Source organism: Betta splendens, chromosome 8 (assembly GCF_900634795.4).
Source record: "Betta splendens chromosome 8, fBetSpl5.4, whole genome shotgun sequence".
In the NCBI taxonomy this organism is placed as follows: Eukaryota; Metazoa; Chordata; class Actinopteri; order Anabantiformes; family Osphronemidae; genus Betta; species Betta splendens.
This window is the reverse complement of record NC_040888.2, coordinates 10,224,937-10,250,720: the sequence shown is the minus strand read 5'-3', so window position 1 is coordinate 10,250,720 and position 25,784 is coordinate 10,224,937. Positions and strand designations below refer to the sequence as shown.

General features: G+C 50.3%; 1 protein-coding gene across 1 annotated transcript; it reads left to right on the top strand.

Annotated features, from left to right (window-relative positions):
- Positions 1-340: 340 nt before the first annotated feature.
- Positions 341-19,038, top strand: rnd2 (Rho family GTPase 2). The gene is made up of 5 exons (XM_029157928.3): positions 341-732; positions 1,041-1,128; positions 14,643-14,752; positions 16,165-16,299; positions 17,996-19,038. Exons 1-5 carry the CDS (start codon positions 586-588, stop codon positions 18,281-18,283), a joined length of 768 nt encoding a protein of 255 aa, XP_029013761.1. The 5' UTR covers positions 341-585; the 3' UTR covers positions 18,284-19,038.
- Positions 19,039-25,784: the final 6,746 nt, after the last annotated feature.

The following is a 25,784-nucleotide window of genomic DNA, read 5'->3' as shown; positions in this document are numbered from 1 at the left end:
AGTTTATTAACTATCTCACTTGTCAGTTATATTGATTCTCTTATTAAGCCGCTGAGTTGACTCTTGGTGCAAAAACCGTATTCAGTCAGTGTTTTCCATTAAGTGAGAGACCCTTAACTTGCCATGAAGCAATGTTCCCTAATGAAATCAATGGAAGGGACGTCCCCTTCCATCCCTTACATTAGATTATAGAAAAAATATAAGGACCAATAAAGCAGCTTCGTTGTCTGTGAACCCCACATTAACAATGGTCAGTCTGCCATTATGAAGAGACTGACGACAGCAAACAGAAGAGACATAGAGTTTAGGTCTGTTTCCTGACTGATGTCTCAGGCGTGAACACGGAAGGCGTGGCCAGTGAAGAGCGTGCCACAGTTCCCAGCGAGGGCTCGCGCGCGCGCCCTGCCCGAGCTCCAGGCAGCGATCAGCCGCTCGCACTGTGTCGCCGGGACCCGAGGGCTGCGCGTCTGAGCGGAGAGGCTGCGCAGGACGGGACGCACCGGCTCGGTGCACGCGTTCGACCCCCCCCCCCCCTTTCTGTCCACTCCTCGATTCCACGGAGCGTCGAGTCTGGATGCTGGACGGATGCGCGAGCCGTCCCCGCGTCGAGAACACACCTCTGAGAGAGCCATGGACAGCCTGGGCAGCCGCTGCAAGATCGTGGTGGTCGGCGACACGCAGTGTGGGAAGACTGCGCTGCTCCACGTCTTCGCCAAGGACTGTTACCCGGAGGTAGGTCTGCGGGGACGAACTTAGCGCCTCGCTTTGCGGAACCTGCGCAACTTCGGCGCAGGTGGGGACGGAGCGATTAACACCTGTCAGCCGACGCGACGCTCCTGTAATGTCTGAATTATACTGAGCGGTCGGAGTTTATTGTGTTCTAACGCATAATAATTGAGTTAATTGCTTATTCGAACTGTGTCTGCAGTGAAGGTCATGAAACTTTAGCTCGTCACGCGTCGTTCCAATTAATTACGAAGCCCGCGCTCGTGTAAACGCGTCCTCCTCCCTCGTGACTAAACCGAATGCCTTCCTTCCAGAACTACGCGCCCACTGTGTTCGAAAACTACACCGCCAGCTTTGAGATCGACAAGCACCGGATCGAGCTGAACATGTGGGACACGTCAGGTAAGACGGCTTCCCGTCTCTGCCCACGGGGATGACGCTGAATCGACCCCTTCCCATCACGCTGCAGCGTCTGGCCCCGGCCGTGACCGTGGGAGGACCTCTCGCTCCCCGCTCCCAACCTCCAGCTGTCAGCTCTTTGACCCCGTATATTTGTCCTATATAGATATGTATAATTTGTTTTTCGTGCCATGTGCTCTGTGGGATTGTTGTCTTTGGAGCCGGTTGTGCTCACCCCCCCCCCCCTTCCCATGCTCTGGTCGGGCCGGCTGCTGTGGGTGCTGCTAATAGAGACAGGATGTGCCCGAGTACTTTAAACGGTCGATCAGTGGCTGATTTACTGATACTGGGCCAGATGTGAGGCCGTTTGTGAGCTTTCCTTATTAGCTGAGTAGTAATTGTATTAACATAGGCGTGTTTACACCTACGGAGCCTTCTGTCACCTTGAAAGTAATTCAGCCCTTTCAGTTTTATTCATTCCTATTTAAACTAAGCAGAACAGCGACGTCATGATGTTAATGTTGTTTTCATACCCTGAGTGCGTTGCTGAAACCAGGAAGCTCAGTTGAAAACCTATCATCCATGTATTGCTGTTAAACAACCGTGTGAATGTGTGTGTGAATGAGCTGCCGCGGACGCATTTTTCGCCAGTCGAACTTCAGAGAGTCACGTTCCCCTTTCGTCGCTGTCGCCGAGGATGGATTCAGTGCCCTGAGCTCCCCTGGCATCTGCATCTCATCAGTCATCTCAGGTCACAGGCTGCTGCCACCGCTGCAGTCAGGCCATCGGAGCGCTGGCTTCTCCCGGGGGAACGTTCCCCTTCCACTGTAAACATTCCCAAACCCAAAAATCCAGCGTACGAGACAGGATCCAGTGTTGCTCTGCTATTTGGGCAGTTAGTGAAGGAATGCTGTTTTTCTGGAACCTCGTCAGCCCAGATACTAAATGTGCCCCAGCCTGTTGGTCGGGGGTCCAGGTCGTCCGCGGCTCCGGGCCACATTAAAGAGTTTCTTATCACTCCACTGTAGCGGCCTAATGATCGATGTTGAGCTTCTGTCCGTCTTTAAAGTCCTGAAGCGCCTCTGGCTGCGTTCGTCTTCAGCTCTGAGCCAGGAGCCGCCCACCCCACAAACATGACGTCACCCAGCCCACAGGGCGAGTGTGTGTGTGTGTGTGTGTGTGCGTGTGTGTGCCATTATTCACTGATTCACAGCAAACACAGATGTTCATATTTTCGTTCAACAAGAAAAATAATTGGCTCACACTTAGATGAAAAAGGCTTTCATCTGAGGAAAATCGCCCGTCTCCCATCGTTTCTCTTTGAGAATCAGATTTTTTTTTTATTGCTTCATCCATCTCCCTTTTCAACTCCCATTTTCTAGCCGCGTTTTATTTTTCCGGTGGTTCTTAGGGCTCGGCCACACCATCACTTATAACGAACGAGATTCCACAGTGAAATCCATTTAGCTCGGCGGAATCGCTGTGATCTGTGGATCCGCTCGACCGGAGGGGAAGTGAACGCGTGACATCGTTTGTCATAGAGTTGAACCTTAATGAACTTTGACCTGTGGGACGCTTTAAAACTTTCCTTACAATGCTGACCTTTTAAGAGAACAAAGAAGCGGCGTTGGAGGAGTCTCTAATGGTCATTGTGCTCAGGCAGAGCTTTACTCTGTTTCCATTTAGCTTTTAACAAAAGTAACCGCCTCTAACAAAAAGGCCCCGACGCGACCTACCAGTAAGTCACTGAGCATTTTGGTTCCTTTTATTTTGAAAGGACATGCAAATGGGTTTCACTGTGGCACTTTGTGGTAGCAGACTTACAGTGCAGTGGACGACTACAGTCTGACATGACATTCATGAGTCAGTCCTCCACGTGCGCTCCCCCAGATGTGCAGCGGTTGAATTCCCGACCACAACGTATTCGCTCTCGTGTTTAAATAATGTCTGGCTCTTAATTTCCCGCTACCGCCGGCGTGTCCACGTGTGAACCATCAGAAACCCTACCAGGGTTCATTGTCGCAACATGAGAGCTGAACGCTGATTAGCTTAGATCCACTTGAGTGCGGTTGGTTCCGAGGGCCGGTTCTCGCAGGGCCGCCGAGAACAGGCCGAGGTTCCTCTAAGTGAAGCCTGTGTGTTTGTGGTTGAATGTGACCACAAACGGGGGCCTTTCGGGAGCCAGAGGGCAACTTTCAGCCGTGCTTTGTATTCTGCCCCACGTTCAGCCCGGACCATCTGGAGAATTAAGACAATTAGAAAGTGACTGAATCGAATTCAAATGAGGAAAAACGCTGTGTGAGTCTGTTCTACACGGGTAAACGTGGTGCCGTCTGTCGCCGTATGTTTGTGTAGTAATTGACGTTTGCAGCAAACTTGACTCTTAGTGGCCTGGTCAGAACTGGTCCAAGGACCATTAGTGATGAGAGCCACTGGTCGTCAGCCAGTCTGAGGCTTCCCAGTATGGGAAGGATCCCCTCTAACCTTAGCGTCACACTCAGACTGGCTTTCTCCTCTCTAACTCCTGACCCGGTTCTCACAACATCACAGGAACCCCAGATCCCCTTCAGTCATGCCACAGTGCGTTTCGGAGCCCGCAGGAATCCCGTGTTTGTTTCTGCCTTCGCTGACGTCCCCCGTCCTTGAAACCGCGCGCCCATCGGTTCCCGTCCTGGGAGCTCTCGCTGTGGAAACTCCGCGGATGGACTTTGAGCCTCTTTTGATGGGCCTTCCCACTCTAACCGCCCGGCCCTGCCTCCGTTTATTCCCAGACAATGTGCGGTGGGAACATGAAACGCCGCCACTTGCTGTCTGACGCCAGGTGGTCACGGCAACAAACACAAGAGCTTTCATCAGCCGGCCGCAGCTGGAAGCGTTGTTGTGCTGCACCGTTAGCGTCGGAAGGCTGTTTGCTTGAAATGTCACAGATTAGCACTCGCATGCATTTCAGCTATGTCTCCAATGTTTAGCTGTGATTCCGCTCCCAGTCCGGCTGCCGTCACACTCAGAGGTGTGATTTGAGGTTTGACGCGAGACGACAACCGCTGAACCGGCCCGCTCCGGCTCAAAGTCCGCCCCTTTCCCTCCTCTCGGGCAGAATTTCCAACATTCCTGGCGTCTTTATGCTCCGCTTTCTCGGCCCACTGGACCAGTGGGGCATCGGCGGGCCTGTGAAAACATGCTGAGTGCACGGGGGGCTCTCCGTCCCTCGACGCTTTCTGCTTGATTAATCTTTAATAGCGAGCGGCTGAAGTACAGCTAAAACAGGGAGAGGAAATAAAACCAACACGTCCCGCTGTGCTCGCCGGCCCGTGGTCCGCTAAGGCTGGGAGATGCTGGGAGAGGCCCCCCAGCACGAGCAGGCTGATGGCAGGAGATAGCATTATCCGCACTGCCGGCCTGCTTGGCCTCACTGATTCATCGCTGTAATGCAGGAGCCAGTGTTAAATGATTAAAACCAACATTCTTCTTCTCTTTCACTTCGCTGTGAACAGTTTCCAGCCGGAGAATCCGATTGCGGATTCGACCGCCGACTGTAAACTCACCTTGTGTCCTTTATTTTCGTCAGCATCCTGGAGGATGAGGATGACGACACCCTTTCAAACGACGGTCACGTGCCTGTTTGGACGCACGAAAGCTTGAAAGACCTGAATGGCTGCGCTTTGCTTAACCAGAACGGGGCAATGACTGCATGAATGGAACCTGTTTTGACGATGCACAGGCTGGAAGGCTCCTCCAACACACTCATGAGTGTCTGCATGACAGTTTGGGCTAATGGGTAAACAAAAGGTAGTGCAATGTTGGTGAAATACTTCTTTGTATTTGACCAAATTTAAAAATTACATCTGTTGTAGTCGTCCAACCAAAACAATATATATATATATATATATATATATATATATATATATATATATATATATATATATATATATATATATATATATATATATATATACTCAGTTTGTAATCAGGTAAAGAAAAGAGGCAATTACCTGTCAGACGAGGCTTTTACCGACTTCATGAATGATTCTAACCGTGTTCTGTCACTTGAACATCTACTTTCATTGTAATGGCCTCTGCTTAATTTTAATGGCCACTTGTAACAGCTGTAAATGTCCGTGTTTACCCCTAAATAAGACCCAACGTGTATTTTACGGCTCACTAAACACAGTCGCACATGAATGCAAATAAGTGGGAGCGAGCTTGCAGACATACAGACGCATGGATACCTCGTAACGACTATATAATTATTTTGGCAGAGAGGAACCAACCACCTTTCTCTTTTGAGCATTTCCACCTCCATCTATTTCCTCTCTGCAGACGGCTCTTAATAGATTCAATAATAAGTCTCGTGACCAGGGCTGCACCTCTGGATGTAATGGTCCTTGAGGAACCCAGCAGCTGCAGCTCCAACCTATGTGATCAATTTTCCTTCTATTACTGTAGTTTCCCACTGAGCGTCTGTGGGAGTGCATTGGTTGGGGTCGTGCTGAGCACTGTGTTGAGGTCAGAGGTCATGTTAACCAACGGGGGGAAAGAAGTGCTGAGTGGAAGGCAGTCACTCCGACTGGAACTCACAGTCTGTAATTACCGCAGAACCTACTCCACTCAGTGACACACACACACACACACACACACACACACACACACACACACAGAAGCGAGTGCAACCTTCCACCTGCACCTCTCACCGCCGCTCTGTCGACTCTCCGGCCCCTCCACCCATAAACAATAAGCGCCTCTCTTATCCGCGGGCCTGTAAATGTGATAAACGTGACCCTGGGCGCAGCGTCGACATGAGATTCCTCTGCTCCACCTCCATGCGTTGTCATCCCAACACCGAGGGCCACGCACCGGTGTATAATCTGCTTAAATAGCATGTCCACGCTGCACACTGCTGATAGACCGCCCAGTGTTTGACTCTCAATTAGTTACCGAGCCATTTGAATAATCACTGCACATTCACTGGACAGAATTAAAAGCCGACTTTTGGTTGGATGCAAAGAAAAGGACGACTTGGCTTTGAGTCGACACTGACTCGCGTTACGTGGCTTATCGCACCAAACCATGCTGCTAAGAAAGGGAACTTAAATTAGCAAAGAAGGAAAGAGGAAGTGAGGAGGTGAGAATAAAAGGCATTACAACGGAACATATAGAAAAAATTATAGGTTAAATTAGTGATCATTATCCGTAATTGGCATATTTTCTTTCAGCATGTACAGTTAAAAAGATAAAAATGACTAATGCAGATACATTTTGATTAAGGAATGCATTCAGCAAAGTTGTTCAGCCTCGAGGATATGAAGAGCAACAATGCACACTTGTTAACCTGTGTGTGTGTGTGTGTATGTGTGTGTAAGGGCAAGCGTTGCACTGAACAGGACAATGTCAGGGAATTACTACAGCTCTGACCCGTTAACTCAGCTGACCAGAGGGGCGATGGGGGATGATGAGGGTCCTGGAGCGGGAGCTGGGGCACAATGAGGCTGGAGAGTGCAGCAGCTGCCTTGGCCGATAGGACTGAGGAGTGGAGGCGAGTGGAGGCACGGCAGCGTGTGTGTGTGTGTGTGTGTGTGTGTGTGTGTGTGTGTGTGTGTGTGTGTGTGTGTGTGTGTGTGTGTGTGTGTGTGTGTGTGTGTGTGTGTGTGTGTGTGTGTGTGCGCGTGCGCGCGTGCGCGTGCGTGGGGCTGCCCCAGGAGCAGCAAGCTCAGTGGGTCGTAGTGGGAAAAGGGACAGAAGGACCCGACAGAAGGATAAGGGTGCATCTGTGCCCCCCCAACACACACACACACACACTCCACCCCACCTCACCCTCCCAGGCTTTGTGCTGTCTGTGGCGCCCTGGGGACCTGACCCACTCGGGTCCACGGGGAAGCAGGCAAACAAATGCCAACTGTGTCACACTTTTACAGCACTGCAGAGGACTTGTTCATGCAAAACGCTCATCTACATACATACAGCAAAATTACATGGCCCTGTAGGGATTGAAAGCAGTTCTTGGTCCGTTGTGTCAGGAAACTGGAGGACCTGCTTTAATTGTGCAACTTTGGATGTAAAGGAATTTGTTTTCACAAGTGAAAGAAAGTTATTGATCCCTGGAGCTAGAAGGTCGCATGTGTTAAGACATTGAGTAGTCATAACTTGAATAAAGTACCACCTCGTTCTACGTCTTAACTCTGTCTCTGTTACACTGTTGGCTAGTTACTGAGCAGACAGGAAATCCATCCTGTGTTCTCTCTCGGTCCACTTCCTCCGCTGAATGCAACAGAACCTTTGTGGCTGCGATGGCTTTGGGCTTTGATCAGCCCACTTCAAACGGTCACTCTGACCGGTTCTGCTCTCCCGAATAACTTGCTGTAATAGCCCGGTAAAGGCGGACGAGGGCCCAAAAGCACGACTCGGACACAAACAGATGAAAGGGCGGCTCGAGTTTAGCTGAAGTGTGAATACGGTCGACGGTGGGAAGCAAACGGAAGAGGACAGGTGGAGCACAGGATCAGCATCCAGAGGGCAAAGGAGGGTGATGTACAGTAGAACCACTGAATTCAAAGTGAGAACAGGTGAGTGGTCGGTCAGACAGGGTAAGGTCAAGTGGGGGGGGGCTGGGGGCTGTATCAGAGCCAGTGCGGCTCAAAGGCACAGCACGCTAACGATTAGCATGTCGCCGCAGCTGCGACGCCACGGGGGCAGAACCCTCTGAGCGCGTGTCTGAAACCCATCTGAGCGCAAAGGGATCCGTCTTCCACTTCCATGCCTCCTCCCCCGTCTGCACCTCGCTCTCACACACTCGACAGATCCCATCATTTATGGATGACTTTATTTATAAACAAGATCGGAGGCGCTCTGCCCCTCGCCGCCGCCGCCACCGCTTTGGTGGAAGTGAGATTGCACTTGGAGCCGCGGCGCGTCTCCCTGGCGGCTCCCCGAGGGCCCGCTGAGTGGGACAGGGGACGGATAGCGCCATGATACAGACGTGTCTGCATGGTTATGCACTGGAGGAAGCCAAGTCGATGAAGCGGAGGATGTCCTTTTCCACTCCCGAACCCGCTTGAACACTCTTACCTCTCCTTTCATATCAGACACACACCGGTGGACGGAGAGGCGGCAGCCTGTGTTATTACAAGTCCTAATGAAAATCCCTGAGCGGGAGCAGAGATTTTGAAAAGGGGGCCCCGCGCAGTGTGAGATTGAAAGATGTGTAGAAGTGGAAATGAAGAATGTGATCTTGTTGTGCGGGTGAGAAGGAATAGAAAGGATGGATCTGAATGCGATGTGAAGGGTAGGATGACGGTATGTCAGAGCAGAACCCGGCGTTGCTCGAAGAGCTGGAGCTCAACACAGGCAGCAAACCTTCCACAAAGACAGTTGACACTTATAGAAACCTCACTGCAGCTTCATGCACTACATAGAAGTAGGATTTTCCCTTGATCAACTTCTATACACCACATGCTTTCAGAACATTCTGACAATGCTCTGATCGTCGTTAAACAAGATGCTTGTATAATGATTATTATACTTACAGTATAAAATAGTGGAACTTTCCTTTAATCCAGAACAGGAGCTCCTCTGTCCAGCACATGGGACACAGGGAGTCCTGATGCCTTTGTCTGGTCTGATCAGTGAAACCATATATTCTTAAAACAGCACCAGTCCCACCCCCCCAACACCCCCACCCCCCTCTGAGGTTCTGCTTTCATACAGTACGTTCCATTTCAGCAACCAGACAAAAACAAACAAAGCAAAAACGACTGTGTTGTATGTGTTGGTTTTGTGCGATCCAGCTGGGGTTTGAACGGCAAAAGAGGTTGTGTAGAGAACAAATAAGCCTCCAGTCGGCATCTGGTCTTCTTTAACTAGCTCCTGTCTTGTTTTTCAGTAAATCCTGTCCAAACTGTCGGCCGCTGTTGCTGTTTTGATGAGATTCAGCCGTTGCGGTTGCGGAGAGGCGCCGGGCTCGAAACCCGGCAACACAGGAAAGCAGGTTGCGCGTGATCCCTCTGTGCACAGACAGCAGTCGTCCACAGACGCACGTCCTCCTGCCGGCACACAGCAGGTGCAGTTTACATTATAACGTCCACCAGGAATCAGGAGCATCACCCCCGGCAGCCTGACACGGCACATCGCATGTGATCTGGGTTTGAGGGGGGGGGGGGTGGACAAAACACAGCAGACACGCGAACGAGCTGCAAAAGAAGCCGAGTGAGGTTTGAAAGGAAAAAGAACAGCGCGAGCCGACGTTTTAGATCAAACATCAGAAGGAATGCGGAGGAATGGGAGTGTGTGATTATTAAAGCGAGGCTGGGGGCGAGCGCCGTCTCCTTCACCCTGGGGCGTGTGGGAGGTGGACACCAGGGCGTTCACGCTCCACTCTTATTTGAATGGATTCCCCCTTTAGATGATCAAAAATGTAACAGCTGCCACCAGTGATGAGTGTATTACACACTGCCGTGTTGCGTTCAGGGCCACAATGACTTCCTGGACACAGTAATTCTACTCTCCCCCAGGTGTCGGTGCCTCTTAATGCTGCAGCAGAGCTCAGAGCGGATCTGCGGAAGGCGCTCGACGCCCTTCAAAGGCTCAACGTCCCCCGGTGGGACTTTGATCAATAGCCCCCGTGCGAAAGCTGCAGACGCGGAAGGTTAATGGCCATTTAACCCCGCGTCACCTCCACCGTCCCGTCAGTGTGATAACGCCTTTGTAAACTCGACAGATCCATCTCCATCACAGATCCGTGCATGCATGCATGGTTTATATATACAGTATATGTCAGCCTGAATGAGCAGCCAGGTTTGATTCTCACACTGTGGACGATCTCACGTCTACTGTAGGAAATCTATTTTCTGACTCTGGACTCTTTCTTGCCATTTGGAATATTGCACCAAATCTGAAATCTGAAAGCTGCAATTTCAGTGAGAACGAAAATGGTAACTGGACACATTTACACACATCTGTGGTGTCAGTGCCTCACTTTCATCTTAGGAAACACGGCATTTCCTGTTCATTTCTGTTTCATAAATTTTTGCTCTCTGAGACACAGGACTTTTCTTTATAATTATTCTGTACCAAAGTAAGAAGTAAACAAAATGCAGCTGAATGATTTCACCTCAGATACGAAGGTAGTTAATGAAAATCTGTCTCATGAATCATTTCCCACCATTGTTTCATTAATCCTCACAATTATTCAGCAAATGGAAATTCTGCTAAAGTTATTTTATTTAAAATTGGTCAGAGCTATTGCATCTCTATGTATATGAACTGGATGGTTGTATAGAAGACAGCTGTACTTGATGAATGTTACAGCCAAAATAAAAGAAGCCACCATGCATTCAGATCAAGAAATAGAAGAGAATAGAACTGGCCCAAATATAAACAGATAAAAGAGCTTGAAGTTAAAATCTTTAAGCAAATCTTCATTTACTAACTTAAATCTGAAATCCCAGCGTTGTGTCGATTTATGCAGCATGTGAGCAGAAAACAAGGCCAGATTATGCAAACTCCAACCAAAACTGAATCACAATAAAATCTACTAAGCCGCCTGCATTAATATGCAACCAGTCACAGTTGTCAGCATTAATTGTTCACACTTGCAAGGAATTAAATGCGTGTTTGCTCATCCTTTCACCAAAAAGGCTTTTCTGTGCCGAGCGGCGTTTACAGCTCATCAGCTGTTGGTCATTGTGTCTGGTTTCTCCAGACACAATGAGATACTGTCTCATCTAACCAGTTAAAGAAGCTCCCGATTCTATTGAATCTATTGGCCTATATTGGTTTGGTCTGAGTTTAGTCTTTTGGGGGTTGATGGCTTTCAAAACCCAGATGAACTACATTCTGAACTGTCCCTAAATGCCTCACCACACTGATGCTATGAACTCTAAATTCAGCAGAAACGTCAGACTCGTTATGGCTTCTAGACTCAGTATGACTTTATTTTAAGGCCTGCATTCAAATGCAAGCGACAGGTTTATTATATAAATAAATTTTATACCAATCTGAGGTACATAATTACACCTGAAGGGTAATTACCTACTTAACAAAATCCCTGCCATGTGAATAAGGTCATTGGCAGCATGAGGTAAAATGAGGCTGCTACCTTCCCATAATAAAACACAGGCTGCCTTTAGTAGAGCGCAGATTCAAAGGACGTGTCTTTGCTTCAGTCTCTGTTTATCTCGGTTTGAGTGGAAGCCCCGACTGAAGGAAGCCATCACAGTTCACAGCACAGGCCGGACCTTCACCAATAAATAGTGTGCTCGGTGCCTGCCTCTCCTCTCCTTTTAGTTACCTCTAATTGTCAGTGTACCAAAGTCATTAGCCTCCACGATCCCCTCGCTTTCCTGCTCTTTTCCCCCTTTCTTCCTTTCAGGGCTTCACAATGAAGCCATTTGCATCCCTCCAGGTTGCTACGATACTCGTCCACACGTCTAAATGTTTTGCTTTAGCTTCGAAGGCGCGGTGGGAGGACGAGCCGGCTTGTTTCTGGGGTCGTTCAAAATAACCGTTTCCATTGACCCGCTGATTTGGCCTCATGCGCCAGTGTCCGCACAGTGGAGCTATGAGTCTGTTAGCGGCCGCGGACAAGCTGCCGTATGTGCATGAACACATACGAGACTTGAGGCAACGATTAGGCTTCTCCTGCTTAATCACGACGGTTTGAAACGTATAAAGACGGACACAAAGTCCTGCTGTCTTTTTACAAATTAGCACTAAAGACTGGACGGCTTGGAGACTCCCCCTCCAGAGGCATGAGCAGACAATGGAATAGAGAGCTGTCATGTCTCAGACAGATTGTCTCTGGGGGGGAGCCGACGTGCCGGGGGACGGGAGACATGAATGAAGTCATACCACAAACCCTGGAGCCTTATTACTGTACATTAGCGCTCCGCTAAGTAGCGCGCCTCGTCCTCCGGGATCATTCTGGCCTTTGATGAAGCCAGGCCGACGGCTGGCGAGGAGCGCCCTCCTCCCAAATCTGTCACCTCGGCTCGGCTTAGCGCTAATTAGCGCGGCGGACGGGCGGAAAGACGCCGGCGCTAAATCGGGCTAATGCTAATGCTGGAGGAGGGATGTTTTATGCATGCCCTTGGCTCGGCGTGCCGGGGTCCCGCTCCGTGCCAGGCGTGATGGCTTCGGTGGTTCCTGCCAGGCTGCCCCCCCCCCCCCCCCTCCCTCACCCACCCACCCTCACCCTCCTGCCCCATCTATCTCATCCTGCCTCTGTCTGAAATTCAATTGACCTTTTGTTCCACCTCACAGTCAATGGGCACAGGCCAGTTCTACCAATCGCCAAGCCAGAGCTCTCATAGCTCTTTATTTGATCGGTCCTGCCGGGTCCAGGGCTTTCATTACCTACCCAAACACCCACAGACCCCCCCCCCCCCCCCCCCCCCCCCCCCCCCCCACTCTTCCTTTCCTCTGCTTAGATATAACTGTTTTTTACTGTGAGTGCGTTTCAGGCAGTGGAGGTGATCCGTTATTTTCTGCTTGGGAGAAAACTCCTTTTTCCCATCTCCACCTCCTCCTCGTGTTCTTCATCATTATGGTGATTGGCTTTTATTTGTGCCTGCTCTGCTCCTTTTAAACACAGCGCTTTATTCCTCCCTCTCTCCTCTTCCTCAGAGGCCTTTTTTTTCCCCCCTGACTTTGCCAAAGTGCTGAGGCAGCCTCGCTGTCGCTCAGGGCAGAGCAGCTCAGAATCTGCTGCGCCGTGGCAACGCCGGCCTGCGACCGTGACCCCACGATCATGCCGATCTTTGGGATCGACAGATCGATCCCAGCAGCCTCGTTCCAGCGGCTGATTGCATCCTCAGTCGACCGAGCTCCTCCGCGCGGCGCCTCGGCCTCTGGATGCGGATCCTGCTGTAATTCCCCCGTCGCTCCTCTCATCACCACCTACTCCTGCACCTTGCCCCCGCTCCGGCGTCGAAGTCTCCTCTGTCCCCTCCCACGCGCTCCTCTCTCGTCTAGCTCTAACCTCAGCACACGTCTGCTGCACACTGATACTTACTTCAGCAGCCACGGCAGCTCATGTGTGACCAGCAGCAATCGGAGCTCGCTGTCAAACGCCGCGCGCCTTTCTCGACTTTATCTGCGTGATTGGCAATGTATCTGTCTTCTGCGCTCTCAGCAGTGCAGCATTAATAGTGCGGCCATAAAAACCCAATAACTATATTTTCTGTTATATTTCATTCTAGAGTCAAGAATGCACCTGCTGCCAGAAGCAAAGAACAAGCTGTACAGAAAATTTACTACAGCTGATGCTGAAGTTCATCATATTAGAGTCTACTGTACATGGTCAGCAGACAGATGAGGCTGTGAGCTGATATACTGTAAACAATGCATGTGCCAGGGGGCAGCGCAGGTGTTGTTTTGGGTGGAGAACTGAATGTCAACTAGACCCCGTCCATGTTGAATGTGCAGCTCGTGATGCTGCGACTGTCAGCGCGTTGCATTGTTCTCAGCGGGGAGGGAGCAGGTCGGCATCGGGGAGCTGAATGGCGGCTGCATGCAGCCATTGTCGCGGCCGCGGTCGTCATTAGCGAAGTGAACGTGACGGACGGACGGACGCACGCCATGCAGCGTTTCAACACACTGGCTGCTGTTGTGTCAGGATCGGTATGCGGCACAATGAACGCCAGTGAAGGGATGATGAAGTTTGTTCTGTTTTCAGTATGTTTGCACACGTCTAGAATTTATAAATGTGAAATGGGTTGAGGTTTTAGGACACGCATTATGCAGCCGTAGTGTTGCTGTCAATATGTAAGAGTTCAGGTCGGTGCCAGGTCCCAGGAGAGGCAGGATGGAGGATGCCTGCATCCACAGCCACAGCCACCGCCGCATTACCCAGAGGCCCCAGACGTTTTTACAAGCCTTCTAATGAGAGCTGCAGGAGAGCGGCGTGCCACCGAGTGGATTGTGAAAGTACAGAGGCGCCGCTCTGCCTTCAGACTCCATCAAGGTGCAGAAATGAAAAGCCAGGAGAAGGGGAAGCAAGTGCATGTGAATGTCGCGCAGTCAGAAACTGTTAAACTTTAAGCAAGGAGCATTTGCAAGAAAGACAGGAAGAGGGATGAGTGGAGAGGATTAAAGGGTTCAACCTTTAGTTTGGCCTTTGTGCTGGCATTCACTGATGTTTCAAGATGATTATGGATTGTTGCACAAGTCCTCAGCCTCCGATAATTCACATTGGAGTGTGTGTGCGTCGCTGAGTAACCTCTCGACATTCCTGGCGAAGCACTGCGATAAAGGGAGGCCACTGATGTGGGGAAGCCGGAGACACAAAGGCCCACGACTGTTAAGATCCAGACTCATTTGCATGAGCAGCGTGCAGGACTGAGCGTTCAGGCCTCAAGTGGACGTCTGATTCCTGCTTCACTGGGCCGTCCATGTATCTGTGACCTTCATGCCAGCTGACAGGGCAGCATATGGTTGGGATGGAGAACCTCACGGGGTTGGATTCAGTTGGAAGCATCTCCACAGGAGTTGCTCAGAATGACCTTCTTGTGTGATTGTGTCCACAGGTTCGTCTTATTACGACAACGTGAGGCCGTTGGCGTATCCCGATTCCGATGCGGTGCTCATCTGTTTCGACATCAGCCGCCCAGAGACTCTGGACAGCGTCATAAAGAAGGTCGGTCTATTTCTGTAATTGAATGTTTTTTCTTTCCAGCCCGCTCCCCCCCCCACCACCCCCGACCAGAATCTTGTATCCACTCCAACTCTTGTGGCAGCCGCATTTTCGTGGCTCAACAATAGCGCAAACGAGCACAAAGGTTAGCGCCTCCTATTCTTTATCTCATCAAAACGTCCACGGATACTTGACCCGCGTCCCTCTGAGGAAAAGAAGGTCAGGGTGAAGAATCGGAGGAGATTCTTTGTTGCCGGGCGGGTTTGAGAGGAATATCAGATACGCAAATTAGCCACGGCAGCCGTCGCTAAGAGCTGCAGCTACGAGTCTGATCCACAGAGCTGGAAAGAGGCTCTCGAAGCTGAAGTCTGTGTTTTATGCGGAGCAGATGGCCAGATGCTGGTAGTTAACATGTAGAAGGTGGCTGCAGTTGCAGATGTTGTGACACAGGGCGGCGGCGGATGTGCGGCCACATTACGTGTTTTTGCACCGACTGCACGCCGTGAAGCAGCGATGGCGTCTTGAATGCAGAGCCGCCCGAGCATCTGGGCCTGTTTACGCTCATGTGTCACGTATAGCGGTCTGGGCCTCCCAGTCTCTCATCTTGAAGCCATGTGTGCGTGTTTGCCTTTGAGCCGCGTTCCCACGCCCGGCTGTTGACGTGTTTAGTGGTCTGAGGGGAGCTGCTAAAATGCCCTCACAGACTTTGTGGACCTAACCCGAGACACCTTTTTTTTTTTTTTTTAAACCCACAAATAACTCACAGGCGTCAAATTGCTCTGTGAACAGAGAGAAGCTGAGCTACTGTCAAGCATTTTGGGTTTACTGTGAATCACAGGGTCCCTCTGCGACCCCAGACCCCTGCTGCTGAGCACATGGGAAACCCATTGGAGGATCACCATCGGTAATCAGACCGTGGAAACACAAAAGTAGCTGGTTGACAACACATGGGGAAGGAGGGCGGATTCAACAATCACAGCCTTTGAATGGACGTTACCGGTTGAATGGGGATGGGCCGGAAAGGTCAAAAGGTTGCGTTCAGCGCGACAGACGGACGGACGCTGGCATTCTGCGCACGGCCGGTGGAATATCGCGGGGCTGTCGGCTGCTGTCATATTGTGCTGAGTCGCTTCAGCCGCGTTTCAGAAGTGACATTTAATCTCAGGGTGGTTTTAGACGGCAGCGCTCAACCTTTTCTCCACAGAACCCGAAATAGATTTGTTGACAGAGGCTCCGTGAGCAAAGTAAAACACACCTCAGGTCCCTCAACTACTCTGGCATGAAATAAAAATATGTGGTGATCTTTAATTGTGTTATAAAGAGGAATGCAAATGCAAATACAGGCAGGATGCTCCCCTCTTCCACTTGTTTTACCTAAACGCGCTGTCTTCCTCCATTTCTCTGTGGTTCTCCAGTGGCAGGGAGAGACACAGGAGTTCTGTCCCAATGCCAAAGTGGTGCTGGTGGGCTGCAAACTAGACATGAGGACGGACGTCAACACCCTGCGGGAGCTGTCCAAGCAGCGGCTCATCCCCGTCACCCACGAGCAGGTGAGCCCCAGCACGCGATGGATGTCGGGGGAGAGAGTGGTGGGAGACAGAGGAGGGAGAGGGTGATGCAGAAAGCAGGAAGGATGGGGAAACACAGAACAGAAAGTGGAGGGCAGTTCAGTGACAGTGGGTTTTTTTTGTGCCTCCCACAAAATGGGGGGAGTGGGAGTGGGATCACGCAGCTCAATCAGCCAGCGCAGTATGAGAGCGGAGCCCCTTGGGACACGTTGCTGGGGTCGGCGTTTCTGACCAAAGTTGCTGACGCGCGATGTAAGGTTGCTCGTAGCTAAGGGCAACGGAGGAAACCGGGGCGGCGGGAGAGGTTTATGTCTGGGGACGTTTTGAAATGAAATATTCATGCAGATTTAGGGATTTTCAAAATGCGGGCTGAATAGAAAAGGGACGTTGATGAATGAGTGAGGCCTTTTATCGCCGGCCGCCATGACCTCTAAGCCAAGGGAGCGTGGGGGGAGGAGGGGGGGGGGGGGGGTGATAAACTGTTCTAAATCTGTGAATTTTAATCAGCTTTCAGCGTGTTCTCTGGTGTTGGACATCCAAATACTGTAGTGGAGGGGCGGTGTTTTTTTTTTACCACCACACAAAAGCCCTCAGAACAACAGAGCCTGTTTCTCCTCCAAAACGCACCAAAAACAGACAATTCATTTAAATTAGACACATAAACAGAGGATGCAGAGTCAAACCACAGGGTTGATGTGAAATCTCTGGGTGGACTGTTTGCTGCCAGCGCCGCGTTGGGCTTGTTTTGCACCCTCTCAGTAACTATTCTGGTCTGGGGCAGCTCCTTTTAGTGCCTCTGACGCGTGTCGCACAGAGGCCGAAGCTGCTCTAATCCTAAAGCCCGTGTCGTTCCCCGGCCACTGATCTTAAATTGAATTCCAACACGGCCGAGGAGCCGCCCAGCAAAGTGACCACGCGATCTTTGGACGTTTCCGCGCTAATCTGCCCAAGATCCGACTCAGCTTTTCCCCGCGTCATAACAACCCCTCCCCACCCCCCTTCCGCCGCACCCCTGAATATAAATGTGCCATTCTTAATAACCAGGACTTCATTGCTTATTAAACGAAGCTCGGCGCAGAGCCGAGATCAGAGTCAGACCTTGTCCACCGGGGATAAGAAGCTCCCGCTGCGCTTCCACGGGTCATGGATATGCATATGTTACAGGCTTCGCATGTGTTGATCCGGTACAAATAGGGTCTGATCGCGAAACAAGAGACGAGGCTGTACTGTAATGCGGCGATGAAACACGCCGAGGGACTCTGGAATTGAATTTGTCTCCGATTTGATCTCCAGCAAACAATTTACGACCTCAATTAACTGGGAGTATTGTAACATTACTCAGGACGGGGGGGGGGGGGCGCTCCGGTGCTGGAGGAGTCCTGCGCTTCTCCAAACAGCGGCACTGGCAGCGCTGCTCCCAACCTGTTACCACAGGCCGAGGAGTCACAGCATCTGCATTATTCATGGCTCCCGTGGATGAGCTCCATTTGTCTCCACACGTGGTGAGATCATGGGGAGCAGATCAGCATCTCAGGCTCAGGACCGCCTCCTCTGCTGTGTTGTTCAAAAGCTGCAGCATCTTCTGTGATCCCCTCTTCTGTGATGACCTTTTGACCTCTGCTCAGAACCCGTGCTGTGTAAACAGAAGTTCTAACCCCCCCTTGTCTCCGCCCCGCAGGGAAGCGCCGTCGCCCGGCAGATGGGGGCGGTGGCCTACGCGGAGTGCACCTCCAAGGTGTCGGAGAACAGCGTGCGGGACGTGTTCCACATCACCACGCTGGCGTCGGTGCGGCGGCCGCACAAGCCGGCGCCGGCGCCGGCGCCGCAGCTGAAGCGCAGCAGCTCCCGCCGCGGCCTGAAGCGGGTCTCACAGCTGCCGCTGCCCCCGCTGCCGGGACGGACTGAGCAAATGGACCCGGCCCCCGCCATGAGGAAGGACCGGGCCAAGAGCTGCGTGCTCATGTAGAGACCCACTCTTATCCACACATATATAGAATCACAGAAATATATAACAGAAGAAATCTATTTATTGTTCGAATGTTGTTTTTTTTCCTTATATTTTCATTTTTTTGCGCTGAGGGGAAAAACAAAAAAACTGCGATGTGGAAGCAAATGCTTTGGATTCTTTTCTTTTTTTGTTGCCTCTGTGAATATTTTCTAAACTGTTTACATAATTTGTGTTGCGATAATGGCGAATGGGACTGACCCTCGGGACTCCAGGCTGTGATAGCGCGGAGAGGCGTCCGGGTGCCGCCAGATGTCGAGGAGGAATTAATTTCTCGAGAACACTCTAACAAGAGGACGCTGCTGCGGCGGCGGCGAGGAGGAGGAGGAGGACGGTGGACGAGTGTCTGTGTTGATACTCAGCCACGAGGACTGAATGTGTTAGTGGCGCTGTTTGCTTCCTGTTGCCATAGAGTTCAACCCATAACTAGTTGCTGCATGGGATTCTACTGAGTTGGGTGAGTGATGGCTCGAACCAAACGCTGGGAGCTGCAGATGGGATTTTCTAACACTGTCGGAAGTATTGTGCAAGCGTGTGTGTGTGTGTGTGTATGCACGTGTGAGCATTACTACCACAAGTGCATTGGAAGGAAAACGCATCGCAACATATCGGATTTTATTTTGTGCATCGAGTCCAACTGTGTCCGTTCGACCCCCTCCAGGTAACGCTGTCGTTTTTGAAGTCTGTTTGTGGAAAATAAAGTGCATCAAATGTCAGGGATATTTTGTTGTACTTTCACCAAACTCTCACTAAAGCAGCAGCTTGACTGCGTCGAGAAAGGATCGGCCCTTCTTCCCGTCCGACGCTCAACCGTCCCTCATGTAGCGACTTCTGCAGGAGAGCAATCGGGACGAACGTCTGAGCGAAGCGCAGCTCAGCAGCGCCCGTGTTTTACATGACGGCGCCTGAGTTCCTGCCGTTTCAGGGAGCTTCGAGTCCATTCACTGTGACAGACGACGGGACCTGCGCGGAACAATTGCTCCGTCCAGCTGATTTCAAAGTGCAGACCTTTCTGAGACGTGCTTTCCCTGACACGCTCAGACAGGTTCTCTGCTTACCGCTCCGCTCCAGAACCCCGACAGCCGAGTGGACGGGTCCATCTGCAGTTAGCCCGACTGAACCTTACCTTTTGTAACTGTCTGTGTTGCCTGACAACTTAACTGCTGTTAGATCGCTGCTCGGCGCTAAACTATCGACTAAATGAACCTGAGTGATGGACGAAACGTCAGTGTGACTGAAACACAGAGAAAAAAAAAACCCTCGCTCATTGGAGGCTTGAAGGCTGTGTGTGTGTGTGTGTGTGTGTGTGTGTGTGTGTGTGTGTGTGTGTGTGTGTGTGTGTGTGTGTGTGTGTGTGTGTGTGTGTGTGTGTGTGTGTGTGTGTGTGTGTGTGTGTGTGTGTGTGTGTGTGTGTGTGTGTGTGTGTGTGTGTGTGTGTGTGTACTCCTTTAGTGGGCAGCCAGCGTCTCTGCTCCACTTTCCCCATCAGCCTGCGTGTTCATCAAATAAAGCAATCATCCAGATGCTGATGCAGATGAAAACGAATCAGCAGCTGCTTTGTTTGGGAAATTAGACGAGCGTCAGGGAGCATCTCGACGATCTGCTCCCTCTCAGGCAGGTTTATTACCGCAGGATGCCGGAACCTCGATTACAGCAATCTGATCAGCCCGTTGCCCTTTACCGCCGAGACGCCAGGAGGATTAGAAGCACCTCCGCGGGTTCATGCTCTGATCCCCCATTCTTGAGTTTCTCTTCCGCCGCGCTGCTGTTCTAAGTGGCTCCGGCGAGCGCGGAGTTGACGTCACGCACACAACCGCGTGCGTGTGCTGGCTAGTTAGTACAATTTGCACATGAGCTTGTGGGGCTGAGACAGACAGAGAGAGAGAGAGAGTGTAACTGACAGAGACACATTTAGGAGTGATGGAGAGAGAGAGAGGGTGCAGGGCCTGTCTGCTGACAAAAGGCTACAGAGCAGAGCCACAAATTGCATACAGTCATGAGAGGATTGGTAATGAGAGGCGGTGTGTGACCAAGCTGAACCCAACACACACACACACACACACACGCACACCCTTGGCATTCCTACGCCAGTGGACGCCTTCCTCAGCATGTTAATATGACGACCTTTCCCATGCTGCCGCTTAAAATGCTCAACTTTATTGTTTCCTGTTCCCCAGCAGATCAACTCAGCGGAGTGGAGAGCAACCTGAGGTGGCACCCCCCCCGAGGTGGCTCAGCAGCGCAAACACAGACTGTGGAGATTAATTAGCCCACGGTTTAGCGCTTTCTGCACCAAAGTGCTGCTAATTAAAATGTGCGCGTGTGAGTCCTTTCATATAGTTTGTCGAGGGGCGCGTGTACATCTTCATCTGTGTTTGTCTGTGTGACTGAGTTTACATCTGGGGCTGGGATCTTATCACAGGATTTATAAAACATCAAAAGCCAAAAAAAGGATGAGCCTGACTGATGGGGGGTTATTGATGTCTTTGAAGGTAGTGTTTTTTCCACCGTGGGTTTTCAGGTGGATGAACACATATTTCCCTGAGGGATTAGAGGTTGTGTATGAATTGCTTGTGCGACTGAGCCGTGGAGGGAAGTCTGATAAGATGAAAAAAGATGGAGAGCTGTGGCTGTGATATTTGGTATCTAGTGCTCGAGATTTTAAATTGGAGTCTGATATACATCTCTGAGGCCGTTCGTGGAAAATAAAACTGCATTAATCTGAATAAGGGAGGACACAGTTTGGGTGTTTATGGAGGTTACACTCAGAGTGGATGAGTTTTTGTCTAGGATTTAGCTGAGCTTCACACACTTGGATGAAGCTACTTGAATGAATTAGTTAGTTCCAAACACCTGATCTATATTTTGGGACATTTCATATTCATGTCCTCACAAACACAGCGCAGGAAGATTCAGCTCTGTTTAAACAGACCCTCATCTGTTTTATGCTGCTTATGTTGAGTCAATAAATTCTAGCTCAACCCCCTCGGACACTCGGGCTCCAATTGTGCTATTTGCTGCGAGGCTGCACCCATTTACATAGTCACACATTAGGAGGATGCCCTTTGAGTTGCTCACTGTTTGACCACCGAGCAGCTCGACTGGAGCAGCTGGGGTTTAGTGCTTTAATAAAGGGCACATCACTGTCAACCGCTGTCTGTTCACTGCCCCCAACGAGGCAGCGTCCACCTTTGTCTGATGCAGCGAATGAAACACGTCACCTGACAAGAATCGCTGTCACTCCAAGTGTTTTCACTTCAAATTAATTACCTAACTTCTTTTAAAGCAAAGCTATAAAGCGGTTTATATTTGCGTAGCCCATCCAGCCGACGCGCATATAAAACATAATCGGGGCATAAAATTTAATGTGAGGCCAATTAAAATCTATATGTGAGCAGCAGCAGGAGAGCGGCAGACTGAAACCACATTAAGGCAGCTTAGAGCCGTTCTGCACATAAATCGATGATCTTCAGGAATTAGTATTTGCAACAGTCCCAAAAACGCACCCTATAGTCTGTGCACAACAGAGGCACGACCGCCCTGAGGCTTAAATGCATCTCGTCAGGCAGGCGACGCCAAGCCGCTCAGGTTTCAATGTTAATATTTTATCCTAAGACACATTCTGGAGCCGCTAAGCAGGAAACTAATGGCGCTGTGTATGAAGCATCACTTAGCTTGACAGCGAACATGTGTAATTGCTTGTACCTAGCATCGAGGGACACGCGCATGAGACGAGGGCTTCAAACAGCCTCCGCTGCCGCTGGTGCCAGCGAAGAGACAGGCTGATCATGTGGGAGACGGCGTCAGCGCATTGTGGAGGTGATTACGGACTAATCAGACTCTCGTCCACTCGTGAGCCGCGGCGCCGGTTCGTCAGGCCGCCTCATCTGACGCCGAGGCCCTTCTCCTACTCACGTGAGCTGACAACAATACGTGTGGTCGGGCCAATTAAACGCACATTAGAGAGTCAGTCAGGTGCTTCATTACCTCTCGCTGCTGCTGGATTCCTCTTCTTCGCGACGTGCCCCGCCGGCATTTCAAACAGTTTGACTGGGTTCGTAATCAGCGGCTTGGAACAAAAGTGTTGATTGTAAATCACACCTGTTATCAGAGGAGGAATCAGTCCCGAAGCGACTTATTCGAGGCGTGCTCTGCGCCGGCTCGGCTGAGGGGAATAGTAATACGACTGTGGCAGAGAGCGGATCTGACCCCGATCCCCAAGTCAGTTTCCACAGAGACGGTGACGTCGGCGGCGATGCTGCCGCAGAATGTTAATGAGCCCGCCGACGTCCGAGGCATGTTGCCAGTTACCTGCCGGAGGTGAGTCACTCGCAAGCAAAGTACAGCATGTCGGCAGGAAATAGCAAAAGAGGACGGAAGGCGATAAACAAGGGAGGAAATGCGGATATAGGTGGTGCATTGGTTTGGAAAAAGCCAGCGAGCTGTTGCTAATCAGGTCCGTGTCGCCCTGAGCACACACACTCCAACATGACGCGAAGCCTGGAGTGTTTGCTGGCCGCCCTCCTCCTCTCCACTCATCCTGCTTCGTCCGGCTCCGCGTTAGAAAAGGTCACCGACATTGTTCCTGTTATTTAGGAGAGCGAGCCGCCGCGGATGCATCCATCCGCTGAAGTTTCTCGCATTTCGTGGCTTTAAACTGTACATCAGCCTGAACTTTGCTTTGGGCTCGCGATCGCCACGGCGACAACATCGTCCTGTAAGAAGGTGAAGATGACGCTGGATGGCGACTCAGCAAGTTGGCGCCGAGCGCTCGGAGCAACAGAACGGCCACTTTGTTCCGGTCTGCTGCTGAAGAGCTTGTTGTCGTGCACTTTAAGAAAGCAATAGAACATCTGCAACGCTTTATGAATAATAATCACATTCATGAGTTTGTGTCTGTCTGACACGTAGTAGCATGAAGCTCAACTGGAAGATAAAAAGTGCAGCGCTAAGAAACAATCTGCTGAAACATCAAACCTAATTAGCTGGTTTCTCTCAGTGAACTTTCCATAGGTTTGCTGCTGGGACCGACGTCTTATTTGCTTCTGTGAGTCTGTTCAAGCCTTCCTGTTTACAGTGTGATCAGGCGCCTTGGTTCCATGGGGCCCGAGCCTGTTTGTTTATGCTCCGTGGCGATGCATGCGCTTCTCCGCTGGACGAAGAGGAGCAGGTGAACAAGGAGCAGGCGGAGGCTCGGGTGGAGGCTTTTTGTGCAGACGAGCGAGGGCTAATAAATAAAGTGAGCTTTGTTCACGGCCTGTTGTCGTCCGCCTTGTGTTCCTTCGGGGTGGACGTAACTCCTGCTGATGGCTGGAGTTGTGTCAGCGCGACGCGCATAAATCACCGGCTCCACCGCTGAGCGACTTTTACGCCACGTGAGCCCGTCACCCAGAAAAGAAAAGCCACCGGTCGCCGCAAAGAAACACAATAAAGAACGTCCTCACCCAAACGCAACAAAAGTTTGATACAGACCTAACATTTGTAGATACTGTCAGCTCATATTTACACAAACATTAATCGAGAGAACATTAGAAACTTTATAATGAGACCGTGTTGACAATAAGCATTGAAACTAATGGGAATATAGTGTAGATACAGACAATAATAGGTGTCTATGCAGTGAGAAATGTTCCCAGCAGAATGCACTAACAACAACCTTCCAACCACATCTGATTATACATCGTGTAAGAATAATATTGCTGAAATTGCTCTGGTAAATATGACAAGTAGGCGTCGTATATTTTATCTGTATCTCTGGGTTTCACCAGTGTTTTCACTCAACCTAAGAATAAAATACTTAAAACACTGTGGTACAATAACTATAATTATCTGGCTTCAGTCACACAACGCAATCAGCGTACTCGCCCTATTTATTTTTATTCTCCACACAAATGACCCCCCCTCGGTTTTTGACTCCTCCTGGATGAGGCAGCGTTTCCTGCAGCAGATGAGCGTATAGGTTGGAGCAAGCTGTGAGGAGTTTGAGCTGCTTTTCACTTTGCTATTTCCTGCAAATACAGAGCTCTTGTTCATAACGGGGCTTCCTTGTTCAATAATATTTAACACGGTCCCTGAAAATCTGCTGTAGCTGTGCACAGTCACTGCTTTTCTCCAGATATCCACTGTGGGAGTGAGAGTGCGATGTCATCACTTTGGTCGCGAGCGGCGTTTTCCTTCATGAAGCACTTTCTCATGACAACCGGCGCTAAACGTGGTGTTTGCTGCTGAAAAATGAAGCAGGAGGGAAAACGATTGTAATGAACAACGCGGATGCTTTATGTTGATGAATGAAGCTCCTCGATCCGATGCTGAGGACGACGCCGGCTCCTAGTGGGTGCGAGGTTTCAGAAGCAAAGCACAGACAACAGAGAACAGTTTAAAATAGATTGTTTTATGAATTTTAAATCAGCGGCAGAATAACACAAATAAGTTAAACGCTTGCCGTCGTCTCGCTTCCCTCTGCACAGACTTCCTGCCAATGGGACAGAAGTGTTTAAAGTGGATTGCCTCTTGAAGCAGGATGTAGAATGAAGCAAGTCATAAACGCATACATCTATCGTTACATTTATAAACGCTCACTCTCTCTCTGCTCGCTCTTTTGCAGCTGCTATTCTCCTATAATTTGGTCTTTATCTCTCCAGCACTGATTACTTCTTCTCCCCGACAATGACACAGACTCCGATTAGGACGAGAGATGTGTTCAACGTGCCATCGCCAAGGAAATTATCCTGTGTTTGTGATTTTATTTCAGATTCTCAAACTTAATTAATTGTTGTGTGTGTGTGTGTGTGTGTGTGTGTGTGTGTGTGTGTGTGTGTGTGTGTGAGTGGGTGTGTGTGTGTGTGTGTGTGTGCGGTAAATGTAAAGTTGCTCTATGTGACCCAGGACTACATGCTTTATGTCGATAGACATGCACAAGTGGCTCTAATGGGACTATAATATGAAGGAAATTACTTCATTTACTCAGACAATGGCAGAATCACTATGCAGCACCTGATACGTGGTCAAAGCCGAATACGAGCTGTTTAATTTTAGTTTAATAAAGACGTAAATGACTGTTCTGTCTAGGACTCAGCACCCATGGGCTTAAACAATAAGCAGGAGCTAGTGTTCCTGTCAGCGCGGTGTCAAAGGTCTCTACTCCACTCACAGGGAATGTGACGTGGCCTTGACTTACATTGGAGCACGCGGCACCTCGGCTCCGTCGGCCTGTCATCACAGCATCTCCACTAATTATTTACAGAGGCGAGCGATGGGCGAGCGATGGGCACGGCGCTGCGCTGTGTGTCACGGACGCAGGGACGTCCTTCTGCCATCTGCTCCCGCTCATCAGCACACACACAAATGAATGACGACGGGGTCAGCGAGGCTTATAGTGAGAGGGGGTTCCTTAGTAGCTGTAGGATCAATGAGCGATAAGTATTTAATGGTAATATATCAGGATTCTAATGTAAAAACCTGA